This window comes from Buteo buteo, chromosome 23 (assembly GCF_964188355.1).
Source record: "Buteo buteo chromosome 23, bButBut1.hap1.1, whole genome shotgun sequence".
Classification (NCBI taxonomy): Eukaryota; Metazoa; Chordata; class Aves; order Accipitriformes; family Accipitridae; genus Buteo; species Buteo buteo.
In genome coordinates, this window is record NC_134193.1 from 5,725,640 (window position 1) to 5,744,546 (window position 18,907).

The following is an 18,907-nucleotide window of genomic DNA, read 5'->3' on the forward strand; positions in this document are numbered from 1 at the left end:
TTTTAACCAATGACATGGCAGCAGCTTGAAAAACTAACAATAGATGGCAGATTTTTGAAAGTTGAATACAGTTACAGTAGCTATTCACCAAAGAGATTTCAGAGTAACAAAGCATAGAGCACCAAAAAAAACCCCAAACAAAAAACAACCAGGGAAGCTGCATACTGTTCAATTGAATGCAATTAAATTTGAAAGTAAATACTCCCATCTTGAAAAAGCATTTCATCTGTACTACAGTGAGGAGGAGCTCAGTGCTTACTGATGTTAACCTGAATAAGTGCCGATATACCTAGACACCTCTGCCTCCGTTTCAGGGCCTGAAGGAGGGCTGTGCAAGGGACACGGGAATGGGAAGAGGGCACAGCAGAGCAAGCCACCCCTCTACCAGCAGCACAGGGCCCTGGTGCTCTGGGCCAGGCACTGCTGTCACTGATTAAAGGTCCAGCAGCAGTTTGCGTCCAGTGTGGAAGAACAGAACCAGGCTTGGCAAAACTCAAGTGTCATAACCGAGCACAGGAGATCTTTACCTAACTTTGGTATGAGACAGGCTGGCATGAGATCCCTGCCAGGGTAATTATCCAGCATCCCCACGGGCCACTGCCGTATCTCACCGCAACAGTCAGCGGGACAAGTCGCTGGAAGCCAGTTCAGATAAAGCCACTGAAGCTACAGCTGTACTGTCTGGCCGAAGGGCTGAGACACTCCTTACGAGCGGAGGCACAAGCAAAGTGAAGACTATCAGCATGGTCTGTAGGAACAACGAAGTTTTCTGAACCAAGCAAGTTGATTAATTTACATTAAGATAGAGACAATAACAAAAAGAAAAACAAAATAAGGCCTACCTTTTAGAGTGCAGCCGCATTAGTAAACTGCAAATAATACTAAAGTAATCCGAAATCAAAATAAACAGAAGAGTTTTCTTTAGCACAACTGCAGCTCATCAGGAACACACATCTTGATGTATTTTTAGGGAGGCAAGAGCAGGGACTAAAATTGCAGCTAGGTAAAGCCAACCACTAGCACTCTGTCAATTTATGTCAGCAGAGAACTTGATACCTTATTTTCAAGAACTGAAAAACATCTTGCTCAAGATTTCAAAATAACTACGGTTTACAACAGTACATTGGCAAGACACCTCTTCCTTTGTTTACATGTCTGGATAAAATATTTTACATGTCAAGCATAGTTATAACACTTTCTAAGAATATTCCATTACATTCTTTCTTATGTGACTAATAATTCTTTCACAAAAATATTTGGCTAGTGTCATGTTTCAGCAAAATTAGCCAGGAACTGTAGCCATATTTTGTGGAAGCTTAAAAAAGGGAAAATACCACTAAAAAAAATATACAAAATTGAAAAAGCAGAGACGATGCCTATTTCACACACATAATGAGGTGTTCGTGCAGACAAAAGGTGCCCATTTGGGCACTGAATAAGGTCACTCTTGAAAGCAGAAAGTTCTAAAATTGAAACGTATTCCAGAACAGTCCGCCCCAGCTCATTTTTAATTTGACAAGCAAGCAACCCATCAATATTCTAGCCAAATTTGCAGCTGGTTTCATGAGTGTTTATCTCAAAGACAACAAGCAAAAGAAAGGCTAGGATTTTAAAAAATTTCTTTATTTCAAGGAAACAGTCTTCAAAGGCTATCCTTGTGAGGAATATTCAACTCCTCTGCTGAATAATCCAAGAGATTCACAAATAAATTAGCATATTCCAATAGTAGAGCTTATGCACGATTTTAATAAATCCTTAAGAAGATGGGTCTTATTGCAAAGTGTCCTGGTTTCAGCTAGGATAGAGTTATTTGTCTTCCTAGAAGCTGGTATAGTGCTGTTCTGAGTTCAGTATGAGAAGAATGTTGATAACACACTGATGTTTTCAGTTGTGGCTAAGCAGTGTTTAGACTAAGTCAAGGATTTTTTCAGCTTCTCATGCCCAGCCAGCGAGAAAGGCTGGAGGGGCACAAGAAGTTTGGAGGGGACACAGCCAGGACAGTTGACCCAAACTGGCCAACAGGGTATTCCATACCATGTGATGTCATGCCCAGTATATAAACTGGGGGAGTGGGGCTGGGGAGAATCGCTTCTCAGGAACTAACTGGGCATCGGTTGGCAGGTGGTGAGCAATTGCATTGTGTATCACTTGTATATTTCAATCCTTTTACTATTATTATTATTGTCATTTTATTATTGTTATTATCATCATTATTAGTTTCTTCCTTTCTGTTCTATTAAACTGTTCTTATCTCAACCCATGAGTTTTACTTTTTTTTTTTCCAGTTCCCTCCCCCATCCCACTGGGGGCTGGTGGTGGAATGAGTGAGCGGCTGCGTGGTGCTTAGTTGCTGGCTGGGGTTAAACCATGACAGAAACTTGCTAATTAAAGGGTTTATTAATGTACAAAGCAGCTCTCTCTAACCCTAGGATTTCAACTCAATCCCAATCAGACATAACCAAAACCGTGACATTTTAGAGCTCTTAATGTGGACTGAATGAAATGAATTTGCTATTTTCAGTACAGCAGCCAGCTAGACAAGATGCTTACAAGAAACCACCAACCCTAAGTGAACTTCTTGGTGGTAAACCTGGACCAAAACTCACATGGGCAGAAATTTCAACACACTCAACACCAGCAGGTGAATGCTTCTTCCAGCCCCATCTGTGGGATGCTGCTGGGGCAGCACGAGGGTGCTGGTATGCTCATTGTCAGGGCTTCAGCTGCTCTGGGATAAGTAAAGCCTTTAAGTCTCACAGCTGTCAATTTGGCTGGCCTGAGTTCACAGGAGGTTTTGTTTTGAATTGTTATTTTTAATTCAGCTGTGACAAGCTCCTCATTAAAGACAGCAGTAAGTGTCTGCAACACCGAGGGTGAGACTGGAGAAGAGTCTATTTTCTGCATTAGTAAGAATTTCATCTTTCAGAAATGCAGTAATCCCACTCTACAAGTGGTGAAATAGCATTTCCCATAGTTGTCCACAACACCTTTAAAATGGTCTAGGAATGACATAACAGCACAAAGGGAAGACAGATACAGATGCCACATGGCATATTAATCGTATTAACCAATATGTCATGGCATATTAACCAATTTTCTGAAAACAATTAAGAGTTTCAAAACCAGCTTTTAAAAGAAGAGGCCCACCCCATGATCTTGGCGAAGAACATTTTGTAATAAGGACATTTGACAGACAGGGTACATTTTAAATATAGCACAGCCCTAATGCACTAAGCTCTCCACAGCTTTATAATTACCAGTAAATAGAATCCAGTTTCCCCCTTGCTCATCCAACACTAGGTAACAGACATCATTTGACTGGTTTCACTTCAGTATCTCATGCAGCACATTCAAAGCTAACCGTCTCAAAACCAGCTGGTTATCACTGCTCCTCAAGTCTGACAGCAAAACTGCACGTAAACGCATTTCCCGCTATCAAATACGTTCATTTAGGTCTTTCTGAGAGAGCCACATCATACAGCCCTGTGAAGGGACTACCATCTTCAGCAGGCTGGGAGCAGTGACGCAGAGCTGAGTCACAGCAACCTTTTCCTACCACTCAACAGCAGCCAAAACAGAACATCTGACCACAGCCTCACCCATACATTTGAAAACGGGACAGGTTGCTGCAGAGAGGGGCGCAGACACACGCTCAGGCCCCGTTACAGGATCTGAAACAGGGGACTATTCTGGGAGGTGATAATGAGAAAGCTCCTCTCCCACTTGCTTGCTGCTCACACATGCCCAAGAAATGTGCACAATCAATACTTTTCTCCATTAGTGCAGCATCCCAATCAATGGCTTTTGATCATACTCAAAAAGGTTTTAAATTGCTGTGCAGTACAGCTTAATCCAGAGATAAGCAGCATTAAGGGTAAAAGCTAAAACTGTCTAGTCCAAAATGACTCAAACATTAGCTAATTAACACACTATAAGAATGGATCTCATAGAAAGGATAGATATGAGCAAAAACTTGAGTTGGAGGTGCTTTATATTAAAGCTAAACCATTTCACAAATATACCTGAATCACCTGATTTGAAGATCACCGAATAATCTTATGATTTTTCATATTTGCACCTTGGTCTGTCTGAAAGGAAACAGAACAAAGTAGATTCTGTAGAAGAAAAAAGATTTTCCTCATATATATTAAACTCCATAGATTCAAAAAAAAAAAAATCAAATGGTAACAGCAGATTGGCACTTAGTGAAATTTAAATAATCTGTATTTCTTTTCTATTCCTTAGTTGGCCTCCTGAACAAAGTTACAAGAAACTCCTTCCCAACACATGCAGTAAAGTCTCTTTCTAAAAACCATATTTGTATAAAAGGCCTCTGCTATTGTAAACTTGCATCTCCTGAGTCTGTATCAGTCACGAACACCTGATGAAGAGCAGTCTTCTCAAAAAGCATTAGACTACAAGGAGGTTTGCAAGTGCAAGTGCCTTCCAGAACATTTATGTCAACGGATCAGGGAACTCATTCATAACTACCAACTGCTACAGCAGATAACATTCCAGGCAGACGTAACCTTTTCCGTGGCTAGAGATTATGCAATACCATGATTTTTGATCCACTCACCCAGAGGAAGAAGAAATTAGCTAGCTTTCACATGGGTTAAAGCTTCCTTGTTCTGTTTCCCTCCATTATTTGTTGCAGTTATGATGAACTAGCAGATGATATTAACCACACATGAACGGAGAGACTTGTAAAATCCACTCAGCTAATTTCCAGTCCTACTAGAAACTCTTGCTGCAGATGCTGCAACACAGCAGCTGGGAACAGTTTCTTCCTGCCTTTTCCCTACTCACCTCCTTTGTGGACCCTTCACTCCAGTTTCTCCAAGCTATCAAAACACCCCAAGTGAGAACTGCAGTCATTCAAGTTATAATACAGATACTACTTAGAGAAAAATAATGTAAATTATTATTAAACTGAGAAAATCACTAAAGTTGGGGCATATGCTTAATCAAGACCATTAACAGGACGCCCTATGGTATCATGTGGACTCACAGATTAATTTTGAAAAGGAAATGTCACCAGCTGTTGTCCCAGCGGGGTAAGCCACAGGGCTGGGCTCCAAGAAACCCAGCTACACTTTCTAGACCCAGAATTATATTTATTGAGGAAACCCTTCTTTTATTAAATATGGCCTTGCTATTTTTGCCTGCCTAATCTGTTTTTCAAAGCTACATTGCCAAAACTTGACATACAAGAAGCATTATCTGGCAGCAGCAACCGCTAATTATTATACACCATTTCTTATTGCTGTCACAAGAACCGGCTGCCACTGGACTTGCACGTTCTTGCACTACTCTGTTGTGAGGAGCATTAGGCACAAGGCTCGGTTCTACTATTTTTATGGCTGTCAAGGTCTTCCTTCTGAAAACTCTCTGATTCAATGGACTAAACTACTACATCCCAACACATGGATCAGAGACACAGCACTATTTTATGAGCTAGTTGGTAGTTGCATTCATTTCCCAGTTCTTGTAATACATGCTTTTGCCACTGAAAGTATGACTAATAAATTTTAATCCATATTATTTGTCCACAAATTTCAAAGGCAGACCTGACACACACAGAGCTGTGCTCTCATTTCTCTATCTTTGTTTGATTTCTTTCACCCTTTTTTTTTTTTTGCTTCTTTTGGCTATTTCAGTATTGGATCCCAGGCAGTTTTTTATTCTCACAGTAAATTGCTGACTAGTTGTCTAATCGCTCTGACAGTGGGATACATACAACCTGTTCCAATTTATAGTTCACAAGGGTATTACTATATTTGTGTGTTCAGCAGCAAAAGTGATGCAATGACTGAACATTCCCACACTCAGGAGCAATCGCTGGATTAGCACCATTTTTAACAGCTGCACATAACACATTTGAGGTTGTTCTGAGGGCAAAAGCCAGGGAAAAAAACAATCCCAGTCACTGCAGATGAAATTACTGAATGTTGAACTTCAGCAGCTACAGCCCATGTTCAGTGCTTCTTCTAAGACTACCAGCCATTGATTTTACTTCTCAATTTCAGGCCTCATGGAACAGCTGCCCTTCAAAAGTCCTAGCCCTCTTTTGTGCTGACAGGTAGGGCCAAAAAATACACAGGCCAGCATACAGTCTCTGCTCAGGCCAGAGGACACATCTCGACCACAAATTAGAACTGGAACAAGAGACAGGAGGAGAAATGGCCATGAAAGCTGATGAAATGACACATAGGGAAGGCAAGTCCCAGGACTTCAGTTACTTAAAGCATCTGTAATTATTTCCCTGTAATAAGACTCCTGAAACACACCCATGTGAAAGCCCACTTTACTTTGCCTTTGTGGTTCTGCTATGTTACAACCCAGCCTAGTTCAGTCCCCAGTCTGCTGCAAAGGAATTCTAGTCACCAGTTCCATGGGTACAGGCTAACAAGGTCTTGATAAGAAAAACGTTCCCGCTACTTCTAGATCTGAGACTACAGGACATATTCCTCATCTCTGCCCTCCTGTTATAACCCCATTCTCTGGAAAGCTGGATATCCTTTGACCCTCAAAACCACTGGTCCTTGGCCTTTCCTCCCACCACGCATAGACATATCCAGGGGTCCATCTTAGCTGTGAGCTGTCCAAGCCTCTCTGGGGAACATGTGGTAGCAAAAGCAGGATGTCAGGCTCTGCAGTAAAGACCAGCCACTAGCCATTCTCATCTCAGAAAACTGCAGTTTTGATATTCACACTGCTAATCTGCCTTCTGCCGTGCTGCAGGCTGGATGAAGTCCCTCCTATAGGTGCATGTCCCCTGCCCCTCCAGCAGTGGTTGCCTTCCCTTTCCCCAGGATAAAGCAGGGCCACATGGGGCATGCTTAAGCAATCCCTATTTACCCTGGAGCACAGGGGGTTGGATTCATCTCACCCGAGCTGCCTAGATTACAAGTCCCAGCTTCTCTATACAGACACTGGTAAGAAACAACCACTGGAAGGCAATTCAGCTCCTCAGAATGCAGATGGGATCAGTCTGGGCTACGGGACCCAGAAATCGGGGAACTTTTCAGAACTGGGAGGCTGTTCAATAGACAACAGTTCACATGGCAAGGCCATCCAAAAGCCAGGGACCCAAAATTGTACTAACATGGCAAAAGATGGTCCACAAGCTCTAGCCGACCGTCATGTTGGAATCAGAAGAGATCTTGGGATCAGAAACCTGAAATCAGAGGGGCTTTCATCAACAGTCTGTCCAAGTCCACACCAAAACCAGATATTGCTTCTACAGAAAATGTTAATTTTACCAAATTGGTAATTTCTGAACTCTTCATTAGCTCTGGTTATGCTAGTTATGAATAAAGTAGAAGAAAAAATGGTGGTGGCTCCCCACCCCTTCACATTTCCCCACGGAAAAAGTATTTATTATGCTGCTTGTCTGGATATGGGTTAAATTGGCCAGTAATGAACTGATCCTCTAGCTAAATTTAGAATCATTGAATCGTTTAGGTTGGAAAAGGCTTTAAAGATCATCAAGTTGCACCATTTACTTTCTATTAAGCAGTTCATTTAAAAATCAGGAGATCCTTTAGACAGCTGAAGTGGCCTTTATCAGCAGGCACCAATTCAGCATTTTTCCTGTAAAGAAAGAGCTCATTATCCACACACTCCTCTGGGATCTCTAAGCAGAACGCAGCAGTTCCAGAATCTGCTCCCAAGCTAAAGTTTTAGCTAGAGAGGTTCACTTTGCATTTATTAAACAAGATTTTACTTTCTCGTAGGAAGAAGAGTTTCTGATGCTGGCTTTGGCAAGAACATGTAACTAACAGAGACTACACAGGTACATGCTATTTCAGGTAGCTCTGCAAGTCTCCTTTCACAAGTTATTGGGCTGCTGAGTCAGCCTGTCATCATGCAGTGACTTTCATAACAGAACTGCAACTTTGTGATGCAATTATTAATACAGTACCACTACTACCTACTGCTTGGCCAATATTCCTTTATGATCACAGCTTTTGGCAAAAGGGGACAAAGGTGGTGTTAACTGCTGTACAGCACTGAAGTCTTACAGCAAATTCATTACAAAGGGTGAAGTATCATTTACCTTTCTCTACACCCAAATTTTCTACTTATGGGTTTTCAGGTATTTAAAGTGGAGTTAATAGCATTACTTTTAAACAATATTATACTTTCCTTTCTTTGACTATGCTCCTACACTGTGAACTAACCGCTTGGCTGCCTGTCATGGGCACATGGAATGAGTTCAAGATGAGGTCGAGTGACAAACGCATCCGAGCTCACCCCAAACTTTGTGGTGGAAGCATCAACTAATACAACCAGACATGATTCTTACTTCTCATGACCTGTAAAGACAGACTGAATTGCCACACACAAAAATGTTACAATATCCTGAACAGAAAACTCCAAGCCAGTGGTTATGAAACCTCTTGGATTCCGAGAAGGCAAGACTGAACATGCCAAGATATGAAGGCACCTCAAAAAGACTAAAGATCAGATTTATGATCAAATCAGCTAAAGGAAGAGGGTTTCTCAATTCTGATGGTCAAAATACTTTGGGGAAGGAGTAAATATTACTGCTGTGTATAGCTCAGACGTTGGGCTACCTCTGGAGCACAGAAAAATAAAGCATAACACTAAGTAATGTTATACTGGACACATCCAACAAACCTGGCCACATTCACATGGATCTTAGATGACACATTTCTGTTAGCAAAACTGTGACAGGTGATGAGGCTTCCTATTTTTGAGGCTCTGAAACTACTATCTTACCTTCCAGAAAAAAAACGCCAACAAACCCCCCAAAGCCCCAACCACTTTCTCTGCCTGTAGGTACATGCAATCTACATCAAACAGCTCAAATGTATTTGCCATAACTTGCTTCTCACCACTATCAAGAAGTATATAAATAACCAGCTTGCACCATTTAACTACAACTTCTTCCAGGTAGACACCTGCAGCTTGACTAGGCCCACTGAAGTCCACTCAACTTTATACAGAATAATTACAAAACAGAAAGCTCACAAAATATAAAATTATGTGATGAACTCCTACCAAAAAGATCATTCATTTTAAGCCCAAATCAAACAGAAAACTCATCCCCTTCAACTCTAGCAGCAGAAGACAGTACTGAAAGAGATCAAAAAGCGTTTCACGTGCTGCAAATAAGTCTATCTTGAAACAAACACCAATTTAGCTAACTCAGCACACCTGTTTCCGTGACAGCATAAATTACTTTAATCTGTTCTTAATTGCTTTAAGAGAAGCTGAAATAAGTCTGGACACAGTCTTCTGCACAGGTTTCCCTTAGGATTAGTCTACATAAACTGCTCAATTTCAACCATAAGATCAGACCATAGAAGACCCTTTAACATGGATGTTATTATAGAAAATAAAGACAATTGTGCCAGTATAAGCAATTGTTGTGCAGGCTGCTTTGCAAAAGAGCATTTTTTTTAGTGACATAAGTACATAGAGGCTGTAAACAGTATCAGTCTATTTTAGTTAAAGGTGACTGTTTCCCTAAATAAAATTGCTCCACTGTAATAAAGGCACATGTAAATCCAGTCTGAAGAATAACTAACAACTCTTACAGGCAGCTTTGCCTACAGACAAACCCACAGTTTTTGAGCCAAACAATTCACTGTTTTGATGCTTACATCACTGAAAATGCTTCTATGAACTGAGGGCAGAAGTATTTATAACGCTTAAATCCAGGTGACTTGTCAGCATTGCAGTCGCACAGTTCAGGCACTGGGGTAAATGAGGACACACCTCAACAGGGGGAGCTGAGCCTTTCTGTTGATTCCCCAGACACAACCTCCTTCCGATTAACAGTTCGTGATTTCTGCTAATGCCAGCAGAGAGGATTGCGACTTTGTGGTGAGGATAAAGCAGGCACAGGGAGCACAGGTGAATTTTCTGCCTTAAAGCTGTAACTTACTGCTACAACAAGACGTGGGTTTGCAGCAACCCTGGCAAAGTAATTCAAAACACTCTCCCTGCAGAGGTGTGTTCTCAGTCTCTCAGGTTTATACCCAAGATTGCCAGCATTATTATTACCCCTTTCCTGAAAAGCCTAAGGTCATTGAGAAGGCAGTACAGAGAGAGAGAGACCAGGATCAGAAACAGGGAAAGTCACAACACAAAAAGGTGCCTATGAGCAGAGGCAGGCTGAGGTCTCACCTACTACACCCGTTTAGGGAAAACCCCTTAGAAACTCCTGCTCCCTTTCAAAGCACAGTGGGGCCAGAAAGGAGGGAGAAAAGGAAAGGTAGACTCAAGCCTAAAAACATGCTTAAGAATAATAATGCCCCAGCCTACAATCCCAGAACACGCGCAGGAGGGCAGTGTGACCAACCAGCACCCTGAGAAGAGGATGTTTCCCGCTCCGGGGGTGGTGGGTCACAAGTAGCAGCCCCACCAGAGGGCACCGGGCACAGTCCGGGCCCCGAGGCCTCCCACACAGTACAGGGGAAAGGGGTGACGTGTCAAAGATGCAGGGGTGCAGCACTAACTCAAGGGGTAACAGCCCCAGCCCCCTGCCAAACACAGACAGAGTGTAGGAGAGGCCCCAAAGCCCCCCCCCCCCAATAACACGGGGCAGGTGGAGGCATCCCCAGCCCCATAGATGTCTCTCCCTCAGCGCACACAAAGGCGGCCCCAGACGCACCTCCCCAAACGGGAGAAGGGCAGCCCCCCCCGCCCCCACAGGGCCCCCAAAGCCCATAGAGAACAATGGAGTCCCTTGTGACCCCACAGACATCCTCCTCAACGCCCGCAGGGGGCAGGGAAGGCCTCCCCCCAACCCCGAGTGCCCCCCTTCCCCCGAGCACTCGGCGTACCACGGGCGCCCACAGGCCCGTAAGTCGCCCGCAAAGCACGGAGAGGAGCGGGAAGGCCCCTGAAGCCCCCCCTAAGGCTCACAGAGGGCCAGAAAGAGCCCCCGCAGCCCCCCCCCAAGCCCCACGGAGGGTCGGGAAGGCCCCACAGGCCATCCTAGGCCCCACGAAGGGCCCCCGGCTGCCCCCCCCCCCCCGCCTTTAGGCCTCACTCACCGCGTCCCCGCCGAGGCCGCTCCCTCACGCGGGCGGAGGGCGGGGTCCCGCCGCTAAGCCCCGCCCCGCCCCCGCCGCTACCCTGATTGGCCCCGCTCTCCGAGCCGGCTGACCAATGGGAACCGGGAGGGGCGGGGGGAGGCCGGGGGCGTGGCGGGGCGGGGCGGGGCGTCCCGGGGCGCGCGGGTACGGTGGGGCGCGCGCGCCCCGGGGCGCATCTCCCGGTGCTCATGGCTCGGTGGTCACGGAGCGGTGCGCGTCCTCCCCTCCTCCCCCGTGTCTCCCGGCTCCCCCCGCCCTCACATCGTGCTTCCCCGCGTCACCCGGCTCCGCTCGTAGCAGCGCTGTCCCGTGCCGGTCGCTCCCGGTGGGAGAAAGAGGATAAACCCAAATATTCGAGCTGCACCCGCCCCCGCCGTGTCTCGGGATCCCTCCCCTTCTCCGGCAGCCCGTCCGTCCCCGGGGTCGCGCTCCAGCCCGCGGCGGGACGGGACCCCCGGGAGAACAGGGTCCCCCGGTGCTGGTAGCCAAACCCACCGGGCGGAGCGGGATCCCCCGGGCAGAGGTCGGCGGCCCCGGGAGAGGAGCGGGGGGAAGGATACGGCCCCGGGCGCTGCCCACCGCCGCTCTCCTGCCTCCCGGGGCTCCGGTTCGTTTCGATTTCGTTTCCCGGAAGGATCGCGCCGAAGCCGCAGCGGCCGCAGGGACGGGACCCGCCCGCACCGGGCACCGGGGCAGCGCCGAGCTCCGGCTTCTACCGGGGTGGGGGCAGCGCCGAGCACCGCTGCGGGGAGCGGCCACCCACCGCCACCGGCGATGCAGGTAAGAGCTGCCCGCCCCCAGCCCGGTCCCGTCCGTGTCCGCACCCCACCCCCCCCCCGGTTTCCCACCCCCAGGGGCTGGAAGTTGATGCCCGGGGGGGGGTGGTGGTGTCACCCCCTCATCTACCTCCAAACGGCCTCACGGAGCAGCCGGGGGGGCTCCGTCCTCCCCATTTTGGGACTGAGCCGAAAGCTGCTCTCGCACACCTCGGCGTTTCGTTTTCACCCCTATTTTTCTCGCTTTCCCCCTCGAACACCTCCGAGAACAATATTTCCTCCTGAAGCAAGGAAATGTCATCTCGGAAATGTGCGTGAAAGCAGCTAAGCGGGGAAAAAAAGCAAGAACATAATAAAATCGGTACAAAGTAATAAAAATTCAGAATGCGTCTTGTGCCCTAGAAAACTTTAGGAGCAAGAAAAATATCAAACATTCGGTCTCTTTTTACTGTAAATCTCGTTGTAAGGGAGTCACACCGATGGGAAAACACGCCTTTTTAAAGGCGTTCTAGACAAAATACACTGCCAATTTCTTTCACTTTTATTTTTCCTGTAGTTTATTGCTTAGAATGAATCTGAAAGAGTTTGCTATCAAGCCTGTTCAGAGTTTATACTGGAGTTTCTCTGGATTCCTCATACAACATCATGCAGCTGCTTGCTTTGCTAAAACCAATAACCCCGAGACAGCCAGCAATCATTACACCACTAGCAGGGAAATTGTCAACACTCATCCTTCCACTGAAGAAACCCCCTCATCCATCACCGAACTGCTGCCTTTCTCTGGCTGTAACTTCCCCTGGATCACAGAGAAGCTTTTATCCTGGGAGGGATGGAGAGCTTTGCTCCTCTCTCCCATGCTCCCGGCTTTGGGGACACCAGCTTTGCATTTAAGATGCGTCCAACCCCCATCTGCTCTGTCAGTGCACACTCTGATTTTCTTCACCCCTGATTTTCAAGGAAGGAGGGGGGTACTCAGCTCCTCTACCCCCATGCACGGTCGAGGAGCGCTGGCTGCTCTAACCACCTCTGAAAATCTGCCTGAGGGTGTATTGAAGTGCTGAGAGTTGGCAACCGCCTCAGAAAATACTATTTATAGGCAAAATTGTTAATTTTCCAGAGAATGAAGCTGAGAAATTGCTGGGATTCATGTTAATAGATTTTTAAGGGGAAGCATTATCTGCTTGGCTGCCAGTAACATTTCAAGATCTAGATGGGGCTGAAAGCAGGATATGAGCTCCCTTCTGCCTCACATGTCTGGATGAGAGCCCGGAGGCAGAGCGGGAGCGATGCTGACCCCCCCACCCAGCCCAGCAGAAGTGCTGGGGCTGCCAATCCTCCCAACACTGACCATCTCACCCGTTCAGTGAGGCTGGAGGGGCTCCTTTATGAGCAACTGAGAGGGAAAAGTAATTCTTGAGGGGCTGGGACTTAATGGCAGGCGAGCAAGATGAGTGGACATCCCCCTAAACTGTGGGATGGCTGTTTCCACTTATACGCAAATGATCACTGGGGAAAAAGTTAGAGAGATCTCTTCATACAGTGTTTTTAAGACAAATTCTAAGCACTACTACCAACTGTATTTTTACAACTCTAAATAATTGAAGCACTGTCCTAAAACCCTGGGCATCCAACAATCATCTGAGGAACCTGGAGGAAGCGGGAGCCAGCACAGTCACTGCAGGCTCTGCCAGTCTTGGCTCCGTCTTCTACTTCTCTGCAGCCATGGGGCAGTGGGGATGGATAATCTAGTGCCTGGATGAGGGCAGGTACCTCTGCTAAAGAAAACAGCTGGAGAAAGAGGGGGATCTCTGGCTACTAATGCTGTCTTGGGCAACCAGAGATTTATCCTGGGGCTGGTAATGGACCTAGAGCCAGTGTGGAAGAGCTGCAGACAGCATACCATGCTGCTATGACAAACCAGTTAAAAAATATTTGAGCAGTGTTTACCGTGGTGGAGGCATCTCCAAAGCAAAGGCAGGACCACAGTTGGGAATTTTCCCCCACTGATGTGTTTGATCTCTTTTCCCCAGGGTAAAGTGGCAGTCAGTTTTTCCAGCCCCGTTGTTGCAGCTTCGATACCACCCCCATCCCAGGCCAGACACACACCCATCAGCGAGGGGGAGATCTTCAAGCTTCCAGGCAGGCTGAGTGAGTAGATGTTGAGCAAGTCAATGCTGGTTAAAAAAAAAAGGGAATTCCCACAGGGTGGGATATGGTGGGTACAGCTGTGGTGTCCCACCCAGTTATCAGGGTTCATTTTCTCTCTTTGGGGCATTTTTGACCTGCGAGTGCTTAATATAGAGGGAAAATTTGGTGATGGAGAAGACTAGTATCCCACCCTGCCACCCCTCAGCAGTTTTGAAGGTGGACTGAGTTGTTTCAGAGGCTGCCCCTGGTTTCAGGAATCCAGCCCTCACTGTGGAGCAAGGACGACGTGATCCACTGGCTAAGATGGGCTGAGAAAGAGTATTCCCTTCGGCAAACTGATGAAAGCAAGTTTGAAATGAACGGCAAAGCCCTGTGCATCCTCACCAAGGATGACTTCAGATACCGAGCTCCGAGCTCAGGTTAGACTGAGTGCAAGGGTGTTTCTGAGGACTGTCCAAGTACAGCACAAGCTGTGGTCTGCTGAGAGGAGCTGGATGGCTCCCAGCACACCAGGCTTTAGCTCTGCCTGGCCAGTTGGGTACTGGAGACAAGGACAATCCTCTTCCTTTAGTCCCTCTGGACTGCAAACGCTTTGGGGTGGGGAATAACCTCTTACTCTGTAGCACAGAAATCTAAGTAACAGCATCAACTGAGAGAGACAATACAAAGTCATCTGAGCAGACTTTCCTTCTCTGCAGGTGATGTGTTATATGAAATACTCCAGTACATTAAGACTCAAAGAAGAGCTCTGGTGTGCAGCCCTTTGCTGAACTCACCCTTCAGGGAAGCCAGGAGCACAGAGGAAGGTATGCTAGAGAATGGCAGCCATCCATCAAACAGAGCCTGCCCTCAGCTACAGTGGGTTGCACACATCTGGCGTTTGAAGCTCAGCCAGCTGAACCCATCCCGCACTACCTGAGCGAGGCAAGCAGGACAGTTCCAGAGATGGCAGCCAGGTCTAACAAAGTCCAGGCCATCAAGGAAGTTTATAGTGATGAAGCAGGTCTGGTCAGAATCAGGCTTGAGCACCAGGTGGGTCCATGGCAACCTAGCAAGGCTATAGCTACACCAGGAAGTCTATCTGCAGGTTGAAATCTGGATCAGGGAAGGTCAACAGACAGGAAGAGGCACAGCTACAGCTGGAGACTAGTTCTGCAACATAGCTAGGAAAGGCTTAAGGAGCCAGGGCTGAGCTTAAATAGAGCTTCTGGGCCAATGGGTGGAGTGGGGAGAGGCCCCAGGTGGGGCTGGTCAGGGCCAGCGAGGCTTATTAGTGCCCTCAGGGGGTCTAGGTAGGAGTTAGGGTGGTTAATAGCTGGCTTTGCCTTGAGGTGGGTCTGGGAGTGCTTTCCTGAGCTCTTCTGCTGGCTCAGGTACAGGGTGATGAACATCTTAAGCCCCCACAACAATTTATGAGGGAGTGCTGTACTCTGGTATGTTCTCCTATGCCAGTTTTTCTTCTGTATCTGGCTATCGCCCTACTTAGCATTTTCTCTAACCCTCCTGGACTTTCTGCTGCTTCTGCCTTAGGAAAGTCCCAGGCTTTCCTCAGCACCCGCCTCATCTGGCTGGGCTGGTACCATGCTCATAACCAGCCTGGGCTGTCCCTTCCCACTTGGTTCAGGGCTTTGGAAGATCTCCTGGGACCTGCTGCAATGTACACCAGGGTTTGGGTTTGGTTTGGGATTTGTTTTGGGTTTTTTTTTTTGCAGGGACAGACTGTAGAGCTGAGGCTGCCCCAGCTGCTGTTTCCTCCTGCCTGGGCTGTGCAGAACAGCCTGTGTCCTGTAGCTCTGCAGAGCCACTGAACCTCTCCCATCACAGCTTGGAGGGCAGCTGCAGGGCAGATGCCATCTGCTCTTTTCCTACAACCCTGTCAGCCCCAGTGGATGGGAGAATTGCAGGTAAATATTAATTTATAGCCCGGTTCCTTGGCTTGTGCTTTGTCCCATCTGTCTCCCTTCCATTTACTCCCTGCATCAGTGTGTGCTTCCCTGCCTCAGTTTTCCCACCTGAAAAATTGTAGTTCCTGCTAGTGTTTTGAGATCTAGCAATAAAAGTGCTGTGTGTGAGCTCTGAGGTCTTCTTATATTTATTATCATTGCTAACATGTGCAATCTTGTTGCTGATTGACCCTCACTGGAGCATAGGTGCCTTAGTGGGAGCTCTGTGACTATTTATTCTCCACCAACACTTAGACTGCAGGTTGCTGTGGGATTATGTGTACCAGCTCCTCTCTGACAGCCGCTACGAGCCTTACATCAAGTGGGAAGACAAGGAAGCCAAGGTCTTCCGCGTCGTTAACCCAAATGGACTTGCCCAGCTCTGGGGGAACCACAAGGTAAATGTAGTTGAGAACAAATTTGTCATTCCTGGGCTTCTGCATGTTGCCTTCATGACCTGTTTTCCAGAGCTGATGGCACAGGGACTGGGAAGGGTGAGATGGGGTGGGCACAGGGCTACTGAGAGATGCCAACCTCCTGCTGATTAAAGAGGGAGCCTTTCTCATCCCCTGGAAAGCAAACCATGATGGCTGTGGACCCAGAAGCAAGTCTGGGTTAGAGACCCACGCTGCAGCCTGCAATGCCCAAGAACCACCTCGAATGTCCCACATGTGGTCCTGCTGCAGACAGACCCAAACCAGGTGTTGGTGCTTGCTTTTACTCAACCCTGCCCAATTCTCTTCTTCCAGAACCGGATGAACATGACGTACGAGAAGATGTCACGAGCGCTCAGACATTACTACAAACTCAACATCATCAGAAAGGAGCCAGGGCAGAAGCTGTTGTTCAGGTGAGATGAAGCAGACCAGAGAACTGAGCTGTCTGGGACAGTGCAGATGGGGCATGGGAAGGCGGTGGGCTCCAGATGTTGACAGCTGGTTCATCCAGCAAGACCCTCCCCTGCAAATGCAACATCCTGGTGGGTTTGTGTCCTTTGCAAGCCGGGAGCTCTGTCACCTGGGATCTGGGTCCCATCTGATGCCCTTTCCAGGGCTGCGGGCCAGCAACCTGCCCTGGAGCCAGCATCCATCCGCTCCCCTACATGGAGTCCAGCTGGTGCTGGAGGAAATGCCCCTCAGCCCACCGGAGCTGAACAGGTCCCTCCTGTTCCCCAGTGACACCAGGTCTGAAGTCCACCTCCAGACAGAGGAAGGGGTGGAAATAAGCCAGAAGCCTCCTGTTTTCAGTGCTGGCTGCTTCCCTGGGACTAGTTTGGACTTAAAATGCCAGCTCTGGGCTGATGAGTGCTGAGCTTTGTCTCCTCAGGCTTGGTGCATCCTGGGTGCAAAGCAAGAGCTGGGATCCTCAGCAAAGCCCAGGGATGGTGGATACCCTCTGGCGAGCTCCAGAGCTCAGCTGATGAGGGCAAGGGCTCCAGCATTTACAGCCTGCTTTGGGGCTGGGTTTGGACATGCCCTTAAAGCCATTAAAAAAATGTGTTGCAGGTTTTTGAAGACTCCTGGGGAGATCATCCATGAGAAATCCAGCAAACTGGAGCAGCTGGAGAATGAGGACCATGAAGATTTGAAAGAAGACCCACTGGAGGTTTCACTGTAGGAAATCTTTGAAGGTGGCACTTGCAGTGCACTGCAGACAGACTTGTGCTCAGCTGGGAAGTGCTGGTGTCTCTCGCATCTCCTGGACAGAAGGCCACAGAGCTGGTCCTGGATTTCAAAACCTGCCCTGAGCCAAAGCTGTGACATCTCTGGGGCTTCATTAGCAAAACATGTCCAGAAACTGTCCCCCAGCCCTGAAAAGTGCAGGTGAATGTGTGGGCTGGTCTTCTGCTTGCTTCCCTTCTGTCCTGAGGAAGGGAATGTGGTATTTCTGCTCTGTAAATTTTGATGCTTTTCTTTAAGGTTCAAACTTGCTGGTAAAGACTGCTCCATTCTTACAGCGAGACGTGCTGAGCAGAGAGCACCAGAGCACGTGCTCTGGGTCAAGCGTCTACCGAAGTGCTTTTGCAGCAAGCAGTGGCCTGAAGTGTGAACATGCTGCTCTGAATCTGAGCCATTTCCCTGATTTGAGAATGGACTTACATTGCAGATATGCTGTAATCTCACTGTCTCCTGTGGGGTTGCTCCTGTGATTAAGGGTGGGAGTGTGTTGACATATCTGCCTGAATCAGGCCTGGCTGAGCTCCAGGCTGCATGGATGCCCTAAGCTGGGTGTCATTTTAACTTCTTTCCCTCCTTGTAATACTTTTTGTAATTGGCTGACTAAATAATGTGAAAAGAAACAAAGCCAGTAATGAATATGACCACATTCATAGTCAGACACATGGTTATTTGCTTTGAGTCTGAAGCAGGAATACCTGCAACCCCAGGCACAGTTAGTGACCTGGAAAGAACAATGTGTGTGTGGTTTTTAAATCTGAAAATATCCATAATATTTTCAGATTACTTTTCATTGAGGAAATAGACTCATGACTGTGTAAGGTTGAAAATCCCACTTCTTGCTGGTTGAAGTTCTGAAACTGGGGAATCCAAGCCTTCCTCATTTCAAACCAGCTCATGTGGGCACCCAGATCTTGTCCCCAAGCTCAGCAGCCCCTAAACCAGAGTGCAACAGTCCAAGCTGCTCAGCAGCTGATGAGTGAACGCAGTGCAAACACATGGTGTTTTGTAGCTACGTGGACAAGCGCAGATACAGGTCATGAAGCAGCATCATGTTTCATGTCTGAGTTCCTTCCAACTCCTCTTTTGCACCACAGCAGAAATTATCCTGCTACCTCATATTTTTGCTCTGGACCCTTTCCCAAGCCTGAGCTGCATTGGCACTGCTTTTGGGGCAGCAATGCTGTGAATGGGTCTGGGAACTGTCAGTCTTGTGAAAAACTCTGGCAAGTGTTGGTGACTGAGGTTTCCACCAAAACTGGTTGTTGCCAACCTGCAACTACAGTCCC

The 18,907-nt window shown here is 47.4% G+C and overlaps 2 protein-coding genes across 6 annotated transcripts in view; one reads left to right on the top strand and one right to left on the bottom strand.

Annotated features, from left to right (window-relative positions):
- Nucleotides 1-11,691, bottom strand: part of KCTD20 (potassium channel tetramerization domain containing 20) — a 31,602-nt gene extending 19,911 nt beyond the window's left edge. The window contains exon 1 of one of the 5 annotated variants that reach the window (XM_075055374.1): nucleotides 11,571-11,691. Coding sequence is in view for 2 of the 5 variants with exons in the window: in XM_075055375.1 (XP_074911476.1) it covers nucleotides 843-862 (20 nt within the window). In the remaining 3 variants the exon portion in view is untranslated. Of the gene's footprint in view, nucleotides 1-842; nucleotides 995-7,108; nucleotides 7,153-11,033; nucleotides 11,081-11,570 lie in introns of those variants that run through there. The other 4 variants (XM_075055372.1, XM_075055373.1, XM_075055375.1 and 1 more) reach the window with 4 other exon arrangements.
- A 30-nt stretch (nucleotides 11,692-11,721) lies between these two features.
- ETV7 (ETS variant transcription factor 7) lies at nucleotides 11,722-18,267 on the top strand. The gene is made up of 8 exons (XM_075055376.1): nucleotides 11,722-11,855; nucleotides 13,882-13,999; nucleotides 14,254-14,418; nucleotides 14,698-14,805; nucleotides 15,712-15,903; nucleotides 16,198-16,340; nucleotides 16,692-16,792; nucleotides 17,448-18,267. The coding sequence occupies exons 1-8, from the start codon at nucleotides 11,850-11,852 to the stop codon at nucleotides 17,557-17,559; spliced, it is 945 nt and encodes a 314-aa protein (XP_074911477.1). The 5' UTR covers nucleotides 11,722-11,849; the 3' UTR covers nucleotides 17,560-18,267.
- Nucleotides 18,268-18,907: the final 640 nt, after the last annotated feature.